This window comes from Carassius gibelio, chromosome B2 (assembly GCF_023724105.1).
Source record: "Carassius gibelio isolate Cgi1373 ecotype wild population from Czech Republic chromosome B2, carGib1.2-hapl.c, whole genome shotgun sequence".
Lineage (NCBI taxonomy): Eukaryota > Metazoa > Chordata > Actinopteri > Cypriniformes > Cyprinidae > Carassius > Carassius gibelio.
The window spans coordinates 4,078,388-4,089,397 of record NC_068397.1 but is presented as its reverse complement, the minus strand read 5'-3'; the positions used below and the strand labels follow the sequence as shown (position 1 = coordinate 4,089,397).

Here is an 11,010-nt window from a genome sequence, read left to right as displayed (position 1 = left end):
TTGTTGTACATTAACTGGTTACTATCTTTTGTATTATTGTCTTCTTTGCAGCTGTAAAACCAGCAAACAACATTCTCTTCTTTAATGAATTTATACAGGAGCTAGAATCATCATTGAGAATACATAAACCTGGATTAGAGGTTTAATTTTTTTTTTTCAGTAAAAAGGATAAAACAGAATTCATATGTGTCCATAGGTTAACAGCAATTTGAGATTATCGAAAGATGCAGAAAATTACCTGATGATACAGTGTTACAGATATGACAGTTTCATTTTGAACCTCTTGTGAGGAGTTATGTATGCTCTATGTATGACTTTGAAATAGAAATGGAGGTTGACTAATTATTTATTGAATTTGTCCATACAATCCCATAGAGTGGAACTGTGAAAGCGAGAGAGATCAAAATAATAAGAGTTACAAATATAAAAGAGCACATAAATGGTGGGCGGGGGCTACTAAACCTGCAATTTGCTTGGGGTGCTTGATGTCGCTAAGTCTGTGTCAGGTGTGCATAGTTGATCATCATTCAAGTAAAAATATCTTCTTTGCACTCAGACTGTAAAGAAAAGGAGTGGCAAACCATAGCACGAGGTAGAGACTTAAATGACAAGAGCTATAAAAAGGTACAATGGCAGAGCACACTGCATCTACCTGCAACAGGACTGACGAACAGCAAGCATCTCATTCAGACCAAGAGAAAGGTACGTCAAACCAGACAACACAAAGTAATTATAATGTACAGATTTCCTTTTTTTGTTTGTTTTGTTTAAACTCTAAAGTGCAACATTTTGTAGAACTACACTAAAGCCAAGTAAACACTTAATATACAATAATATATAAGCTCAAAAGTGTTCACAGCTATTTATTTTTTTTGGTACACTGAAGACACATAAAACTGCTTTCTGGTGTACACAAACAAGCAGTTTTTAACTGGTGCACTATGCAAGTAATTTGAATAAATTGGAAAATAGCAATACTACAGTGAAAAATACAATGAACTACTAAATTCTGCAGTTTAGCACATTAGGGTAGTACAACAATAAATGTGCTTCTATAATATTTAAATATTATACTAAAAGTTTATTTTTAAATGGATAGCAATTTATTTAATCATGTCTTGGATTTTGACAAAGATTTGTCAAATTTTCAACTTCACTTATATGTTGTGACATTAAGGATTTTCAGCTGTAGCACCTGATATAGGTAAACTTTTGGTGAACACCTAATTTTGTCCCATTTGCTTTGTATTTTTATTTGAAGCCTGCTAGATGCAAAAAACACAAGATGATAATTTAAAAGTTTTAGTACTGGAAACAGGTGTTTCACACTTACACCAAGTAGATTCCACAAGAAACGGGGTGGAACTGGTCCATCCACAATTTTTTTTATACCAATAAGAGTGTAGCACACTGAACCCCATTTGACGATGCCACATTTAAATCAATTATATACACAATTAAAATATTGCAAATTTTGTGCAGTAACATGAATAAATAACTTTTATCCCCTTTTTTATTGGTAGGTTTCCACATATCTGGACTCACAGTTTACAAATCCAACAAACCCAAAGAGATCATGGAATGGAAGCGGAGGCATAGATACAGCCGTCTTTCCCTTTTCCTCATTGTGCTCGTGTTTGTGGTAGGCCTCGTTTTTCAGGTTCACTGGCTTTTTCCACAGAACATCCGAAATCCCAACAAGTTGAGGGATCTTGAAAAGTCCCCTGCTCCACTAACATCAAATGAAAATGCAATCTCAGCTTCAAAAGAAAGTTTGCAGCAGGGGTTGGAAAACTTCTTTCTTTCAAACATCAGTTCGAGTGAAGAGATGACAGCAGCGTTGATACTTAGAGTTGAGCCTTACATCTACATCCTCAACGAGCCGAACGCATGTCTGCAGCGAGCTCCTTTCTTAGTGCTTTTGATTGAGGTTGAGCCCAAGAAAACAGATGCCAGGGATGCCATCAGGAAAACATGGGCCAATGAAAGTGTGGCTGGGGGTTTGGGTTTCATCCGTCTTTTTTTCATAGGTGTAAATCAAGACAGCAAACTGCAGCACACAATAGAGAAAGAAAGTCATCGATATCATGATATCATCCAGCAAGATTACAGGGATACTTACAACAACCTTACCCTGAAAACGCTGATGGGGATGTACTGGATCACAAAGTACTGTCCTGAGGCCAAATACGTCATGAAGACAGACAGTGACATGTTTGTCAACACTCAATACCTCATAAAAGAGCTCCTAAAACCCAGAGGGCAACCAAAACAAAGATATTTTACAGGACACCTTATGCCAGACATGTCCCCACATCGAAACAAAGAGAGTAAATGGTACATGCCCCGAGAAGTGTACCCTGGTAGGCGATACCCCACCTTTTGCTCTGGGACTGGGTATGTCTTCTCAGGCGACCTGGCCCAAAAGATATACGTGACATCTCTGACCATACCTAGACTGCATTTAGAAGATGTTTACGTGGGTAAATGTCTAGCTAAACTTAAGATAGAGCCAACGCCACCACCAAATGAACATCTGTTCAATCACTGGCGAGTGCCCTACTCTAGCTGTAGGTACAGCAACCTGATCACCTCTCATGGGTTTCACCCCAATGAAATCATCCAGTACTGGCAGCACCTGCAGAGCAACAAGCACAATCCCTGCCAATAGACTGGGTAGAAGGTTTTATCATCAAGTTGTGACGTTTAATGCTTTTTGGAGGTTTAAAGCACAGATTGCAGCACAGGAGGCTTCTGTAAAACCTTAACTATGTTTTTTATTTGATTTTCACTACTGTAATTTTTATCATTGGTCATCATTACAAATCTGAATGATTAAATTGGTATAAAACATAAGTTGTTTTAAAAGTGAATTCTTATGATAAATAGATTTGTAAACATGCAGCAGAATGGTTCTTTAAAGGGATAGTTCACCCAAAAATGAAAATTATGTCATTAATTACTCACCCTCATGTCATTCCAAACCTGGAAGACCTTAGTCATCTTCAAAACATAAATTAGGATATTTTGATGACATCTGCTTTTTGTACCTCTATAGACAGCTAGGGTCCTAGCACCTTCAAGGCACAGAAAGGTACCAAGAACATTGTAAAAATAGTCCATGTGACATCAGTGGTTTAACAGTAATCTTTATTTTATAATTTTAACATAAACATAAGCACTTTAACTTTAACATTTTAACAGAAAAAAAAACGTAAAGGTGTTTACTCTTGCTGTTAGAAAATTGTACATTCATGATTTCAGATTCGTCAATTACAGTGTTTTTTTCGTTGACAAATAATTTTTGTTATAATATTAGCTAACATTTTCTTCACAGATGAAAACGAGACCATAACAAACCAACTTGGAATGGAAAATTACACACAAAATCTTTATTGGCCAAATAACATTTGGCAACATCTTACGCATGCGTAAACGTAGTATACTTGCGTGCTGCATGCTATTTCACTCAGATTTCATGATCTAAAGAAACGCTATCAAGAAACAGAATGGCCCGAACCGCGAACGCATACATAACCAAGATGTTCCCTTTCATAGGTCACTTCGGTGCTGCCGTGACATCACTGTACGGAAACGCTGTACCATCATGCCTGATGTACCTGAGATAACTGGGATCCGAGGAAAGCATCTGCTCGAGTGGAAAGAACCTGGGGGCTAGGAGCTGTCCTTACATCCAGGCTGTAAAATTTGAAGCCACTTCCCTCGTGGAATGAGCTCGAAGTCCTAAGCGCGAAACGAGCCCACGCGCCTCATAGGCTAAGGATATAGCCTCCACCAGCCAATGGTACATGCGTTGCTTTGTGACAACACAACCTTTATTTTTAATTCCAAAACAGATGAACAGCTGGTCGGACCCACGCCAATGAGCTGTACATAGAACTTAAGTGCTTTAACAGGACAAAGGCTTAGATATCCTAACCCATCCTCCATGGGGAAAAAAGCCTCCAAGACCACCTGCTGGAAGCTAAAAGGATTCGAAGCGACCTTACGGACATGGTCAGGCATTGGTCGCAGAAAAACTATCAAAATCCTGGTGCAAAATCCATGCACGGAGGTGACACAGGAAGAACTTGTAAATCCCCAACTCTCTTGAGGGAAGATAAAGCTAATAGACTGTCTTTAGAGTCAGAATTTTTTCAGACACAGTTTCCAAAGGGCTCAAACGGATGTCCTGATAACTCTCATAATAAAATGGCGCAGGGAGGAAAGGCAGCAGCAATCGTGAACCCTGCATAAAATGAGAGACCACGGATGATTGCCCACTGAAACCCCATCTATGTATGTGGTTAGCTGATATGGCTGCCACATATACTTTAAGAGTGGCTGGTGTTACTCCGTTTGAAAACCGGTCTTGGAGAAACTCCAGTACTGAGGCGACAGGACAGTAATCTGGATCCATATTATGAAGTCTACACTAGGTAATTTCCATTTGTAGTTATATAAACGTCTAGTAGAAACTGCCCTAGAATTAGTTATAGTCTCGGTGCCTCTACTGAAAGATTGGGACATATTAACTTACTCAGCTCCAAGGCCACAGCTTCCATAGATCTGGCCTTGGTTGCCAGATCATTTCCTGTGCTTGCGATAGCAAGTCCTGTCTAAGGGGAATGTCCCAAGGAGAACTCGCTAACAGACTGATCAGTTCCGCAAACCACGGCTAAGTGGGCCACCATGGAGCTACCAGCAACAGTTGTTCCACTCTGTCCAGCCACATTCTGGATAGCACTGTTGAATTTAGCCAAATCGGAGGAAAAGCATACAAATTGGTCTTGGCCTAGACCATTTGTGTGCTAGAGCAACCAGTCCCAGGGGCGATGGGGGGGATAGGGAGAACCATAGCGGGCAATGCATATTCATGCAGAGAGGGTGTACTTCTTTCATAGCCCCTTTTTTCAGTAGAGATGACATCTCTTTCCGCAGCACTACGGTTTCTTCTGAACTCACGATCATGGGAAGAATCCACGGAAAGGAGGCGGCCCTTTTTGAAATGCGCAGAGTGTTTAAGGTCACTCGATGTGGTAGCTCGGTCCAATGCTGCTCGAGGCAGGCCTTTTCAAAACTGAATGGTGTATCCTTGATGAATTGTGTGTAACACCCATTGCAGAATGCGTGTCATTTCCACGCGGCCCGAAAAAGCTTTAATGGTCTCAAGACCTCTGCCTGTGGCTGTAATGTCTCCACATGCATTAGAATTTGAGCATGGAAAGTTTGCGGCATACATAAGCACGGCAAATGCATGTGTCAAGGTCGCTGTGTTTCATTGTAGATAATCCTAAAGCATGTTCACGGCAGGATTTATTCCAACAGGATGTACAGTGGGCCCTGCTGTTACCGAGGAAGCGACAGCTTTGTGGGCCATCACAAACGGGCCATCCCTCGAACTCTGAAGGCTGAATTGTGTGAGTGTCTGAAGGGGCGCTCTAAGTGGTAGCTCGGTCCAAATCTGCTCAAAACACCTTTTGCAGCTAGACAGTCAATGATAGAGCCTGGGGACTGCAGTGAGAGCATTGGATGCACATTAGCAGTCCAACAGCACTCTCCGGTGGAAGGCACAGTCCCTGACGAACAGCAGAAGTATCAGGAACTGCTATCAGGGGCCTGAGGATGAGAGGTCTTTGCCATCAAACTCGGGTCTAGCCTTTTTCTTTGGCGAGATGGTGGATAAGCCCTAGGACCCCAGTCCTCATGAGGGGGTGCCATAGGTGATGGCTCTTCCTGTGAGGTGACCCATTGACATTGTGAGGATGTTAAAGAACACGAGCGTGCTGCCGACAGCTGGCATCGCTCCTATTCCCAAGGCCTGCAAGCGGAAAGCAGCTGTCAGATAGCGGCTGATTGCTGCTTCGCTGCCCTATATTTCTCCACCACCAATGTGATCGCCTCTCCAAACAGCCCAGAGATTGGGGCATCCATAAGAAAAGACTTATCCTTTTCTTTAATATTGGTGAGGTTGAGCCAAAGGTGGTGCTCAACCGTCACCATCCCCACCATTGTACGGCCTACTGCTCGGGCGGTGTGCTTGGCAGCATGTAGCAACAAGTCCGTTGCCCATCACAGTTCTTTCACAGCGGGATGATGCCTTCTCCCTCTGGTCTCTCTAGACGGTTGTCCAACTTAGATAAAGACTGGGTCTGGGCTGCATCCACTTCCTAATCCAGCTCCAGTTTACCCACCGCATGGGTAACCACTTTCAACAGCTCACTGTAGGAATGGGAGGTGCGTTTCTCCTGTCCACTAGGAGGGAGAGAACCACGTGTCGCCCAGAGCGTCCTCTGAATCCGAAGCCGCAGTGAAGAAAATGTCATCGTCATGCAGCCAGCAGCCGAAGGATATAGCATTGTAGGCCTCCGGGGTGGACCATAGATCCTTGTTCGCAAAAGTAACGGCTCCACAAAGTTTTTCCTGATTTCTTGCACTTGAGTGGGGGAGAGTGAGTGAGGTGGGGAAACTCCAGCACAGCACTGTTCTCATAGTCCATGTCACTCGAGCATTTAAGTGAACTATGAAAGGGTACCTGTTCTTCCTTCCTGGTATTGTAACACTTTTACAAACTGTGCCAAAAAGTTCTCACAGGTGAAAGACATGTGATGTATTGCAGTAATGTTGTCTCTGGTCATCTGGTGTGCATGTGCATTCAGGGGGCATGGCTTTGGATGGTGTTGCTGCACCTTTAAGTGAGCGTAACCAGTCGCGAGGACTTGTATTAAGTACATGCATCCGTGCATTCAGTTTTAAAGGGATAGCAGCCTAATTTAGTGTTATTTTCATTGATGTTAATCATGCAACAAAAAAATCACTCACTACTCAAAAACTGAATCACTTTATTAGCCCTAAAGATTAATCTGAATTTATTTATAGAAATGCTGTCCTTGGATAAGACGTTAAACTGAGGTCCTAACTCTCTGTGGTAAAATGGTAAAAATCACAAGGATGTCTTTCGAAAAGAGCAGGATTTGGCATCCTGGCCAAATTTGTCCATATCGGCTGACTGGCTTCATCACTTGGTCTCCTCTCCACCAATAAGCTGTTGTGTGGTGGTAGTTCTGGGGCACTATGGCTGCCATCCCATCATCCAGGTGGATGCTGCACACTGGTGGTGGGTGAGGAGATCTCTTTCACAATGTAAAGCGATTTGAGTGCCTAGAAATGTGCTATATAAAATGTTATGAATTATAATAAATGTCTGCTTGAAAGAATTAAGAATATGGTAAACAAGTTGTTAAAACAAGAATGGACAATTAGCCTATATAATCATTGGTATTTAATTGAAAAGAATTTAGTATTTTCAAGGGTCGTGGGCATCTGTAGACTAGCATGAGGTAAGTTTTTAAAGTATGCAGTTTTCCATAATATTAATAATAATAATAATAATAATAATTCCTTACATTTTTATAGTGCTTTTCTAGACACTCAAAGCGCTTACATAGGGGGTATCTCCTCATCCACCACCAGTGTGCAGCATCCACCTGGATGATTCGACGGCAGCCATATTGCGCCAGAACGCCCACCACACACCAGCTTACTGGTGGAGAGGAGACAGAGTGATGAAGCCAATCAGCAGATATGGGGATTGTTAGGAGTCCATGATGGTCAGAGGCCAATGGGTGAATTGAGCCAGGATGCCGAGGTCACACCTCTACTCTTTTCAAAAGACATCCTGGGATTTTTAATGACCGCAGAGAGTCAGGACATCGGTTTAATTTCTCATCCGAAGGATGGTGCTTGTTGACAGTATAGTGTCCCCATCACTACACTGGGACACTAGGACCCACACAGACCACAGGGTGAGCACCCCCTGCTGGCCTCACTAGCACCTCTTCCAGCAGCAACCTAGTTTTCTCAGGAGGTCTCCCATCCAGGTACTGACCAGGCTCAGCCCTGCTTAGCTTCAGTGGGCAACCGGTCTTGGGCTCCAGGGTGATATGGCTGCATATTATTTCTCTATTATCCCTCTGTGTGCCACTGTTGGCACACGTGCCGTAGGTTACCCACCCCTGCAAGACAGCATCATCTTTCCTAGATTTTGGCCAAATGTAGGCTAATAAACAAAAGTGAAAAAAAAACACGTTACGTATGTAACTTTGGTTACCTGAATAGGGAATGAGATACTGTGACAGTGGTCGCTATGGGAACACCTTCGGTGTGACGAATGTCTGAAGCCCTCATACCATCATGCCAATTGGCATGCTCATATCAGTGTGCTGTGCACCGTTTCATCAGATTTTACATGAAGGAATTGCTATCGAAGGTACAGAACGGCCAGCATTGCAGCATCTTGTTCCCTATTCAGGGTTTAATAAGTTCACTTCAATGATGCAACAGCAGTCACTATGGGAACGCTATACCATGACACCTGATGTACCTCGGATAGCTGGAAGACCAGGGAAAGTGTTTGCTTAAGCGAAAAAACCCATGTTACGGCCAGCACTCAGGCCGCAACAAAACGGAGACCAGACATGTCACGGCATATTAAACATTTATTTAAACGCCTGAAAACAGACATAAACATAATCCAAATAACGGAAGGTATCAGGGTCGGGTAAAACACTCAGCACGACATGCAGCGACAAACTCCATCACGGAAACAAAACGCCCAACTCCCTTCACGAGAAGTCTCCCACATATTTCACGCATCAGCCATGACGTTATCAACCCCTCTGATGTGTTGAATACTCAAATTATATGGTTGTAGAAATAAAACCCACCGCATAAAACGCTGACTCTGACGCTGACTTTGCAATGATTGCAGAAATGTCAAAGGATTATGATCCGAGTATACCAGCACCTCCGCGCCACCCCCCACATAGACATCAAAATGCTGGAGTGCCCAGATCATAGCCAAAGCTTCTTTCTCGATCACCGAATAACTCCTTTGATGTACATTAAACTTTCGTGAAAAGAAACATACAGGGTGATCCGCTCCGTCTTGATCAGATTGTAACAAAACTGCCCTCGCTCCTACGTGACTTGCATCAACCTGTATTTTAAAAGGCTGACCAAACTTAGGTGCCGAAAGGACTGGGGCTGTTGTCAGTAGCAATTTCACATTATCAAATGCCCTCTGACAATTAAGGGTCCATTCAAACTTCATTGAACCCTTCAACATATCAGTCAATGGGGAAACTACCGTGGAAAAATTCGGACAGAAACTCAGATAGTAACCGACGAGTCGCAAAAACCGCATTAGCTCCTTTTTTGTTGATGGAGGAGGAAATCTTGGGTAAGGCAGCAACACTAATACTTGATTGCCCGGACTAAAAACAAGATATTCCGTATGGCGATCAAACAATCTTTTCATTTTAATTTGCGCCTTCCCAAGACGTTTCTGCCCTTTCTGTCCTGCAAGAAACAAACGCCTCCGGAACACTCTAACATAGTCGGACAATTTTTTAGGTGGTTCCTCACCCTTCAACTCATCTTGCAAAACTGTAAGTGGTCCCCGCACCGTGTGACCAAACACCAATTTGTTTGGACTAAAACCCAAACTCTCCTGTGTCACCTCCCTAGCAGCAAGCATTAGCCAAGGCAGCCCATCCTCCTAATCCCGATTTAGTTCAACACAATATGCACGCAACAGCGACTTCAGAGACTGGTGGAAACGCTCCAATGCCCCTTGACTCTGAGGATGTCGTGCACTTGACTTGTTATGCTTCAATCATTATGTGTTCGAAAGGTTGACTTGTTACCGATATCGGACACAACTGCACAGGTTTTAAAACCTGATTGGGTTTACCAACCATCTGGCAAGTGTGGCAAGCTTAAATAAATGTTGCTACATCCTTTTTAAGAAGAGGCCAATAATATTGCAACAAAATATGATCATAAGTCTTTTTCACGCCCAAATGGCCTGCAACATCCCCATGGGCAGCCCTTAATACCACATCCTTAAACTGATCTGGCACCACTACCTGAATTATTGCCTTACTGCCTAAATCCTCACTTTGATGACTCCATTTCCTAAACAGCAACTCCTCCTGAACAAAGTAGCCAGTTGCCACGCTCTCCACCTCCTCAGGGGGCACTGCAACAGCAAACAAAGGTTTTAATAGGAGAAATCCCGGCTAACCCGGGTACCTCAACTTTTTGCACCTCTACATGATCAGATAAGCTACGACTCACTGAACGGGTTACAGCACAGGATACAAACACCTCAGGGAAATCACAACTCAATTCATCAGTTTGTCCTTTCAATAGTGTAAACAAAACTACTGGTGGAGGAACAACATCTCTCCACACTCGCCCCCCTGCCAAGTTGTTTCCCAAAATCACAGAAACGCCTTTAACAGGTAACGACGGACACACTCCAACAGTTACCTTAGAATCGACTCTAAAATAAACGATTCTGATGACCCAGTATCCCTCAAAATCTTAATTGGTACCTTGTCAATACCATCAGTTAATGACACAAAACCATCTGTAATAAATGGAGCATAATTCAAATGATAATCAGCCTTTAGAGCTTTTGATTCCATTACAAAATCAGAGAATACCGGCAGGTTTTTAGAAACAATGTTATCAGTGACAATATTTCTGAACTGCTCCAACAAAATCAAATCTCGCAACTCTTCAAAAGTACTCACATTTGATGCAGCGCACCACCGATCAAAATGTGCAGTCAGCTCTCTCCCCACTTCAACATGAGTCTGACGTTCTTCTCTTCGCCAACTCCTAAAACGCTGATGGTACGCTTCGGGAACTAACTCATACAGTCTCAGAATAGTAGACTTAACCTTGTCATAGTCTTTTCGATCTTCCACCGTAAGCGCCATATAGGCCTCTTGTGCTCTACCGGTAATTACACTTTGAAGCATCACTACTCGGTCAGCAATAGGCCAGTTACGTTCCTCCGCAATACTCTCAAACAACGAGAAAAAAACATTGGGATCACGTTCATTAAACTTAGGAAGCAATTTTAAATTCCCTACCACATCAAATGAACGTGATACTCTTTCCTGTGATGATACACCTTCAAATAACATTTTACCTTCA

The 11,010-nt window shown here is 42.7% G+C and overlaps 1 protein-coding gene across 1 annotated transcript; it reads left to right on the top strand.

Annotated features, from left to right (window-relative positions):
• The first annotated feature begins 629 nt into the window (after positions 1 to 629).
• On the top strand, positions 630 to 2,671 carry LOC127951401 (beta-1,3-galactosyltransferase 2-like). Its single transcript, XM_052549276.1, has 2 exons — positions 630 to 702; positions 1,524 to 2,671. The coding sequence occupies exons 1-2, from the start codon at positions 630 to 632 to the stop codon at positions 2,669 to 2,671; spliced, it is 1,221 nt and encodes a 406-aa protein (XP_052405236.1).
• The last annotated feature ends 8,339 nt before the right edge of the window (positions 2,672 to 11,010 follow it).

Coding starts and splice junctions, on each gene's coding strand:
- LOC127951401 (XM_052549276.1), top strand. CDS start 630: ATGGCAGAGCACACTGCATCTACCTGCAACAGGACTGACGAACAGCAA. Junction 703..1,523: donor TCATTCAGACCAAGAGAAAG/GTACGTCAAACC, acceptor TTTTATTGGTAG/GTTTCCACATATCTGGACTC.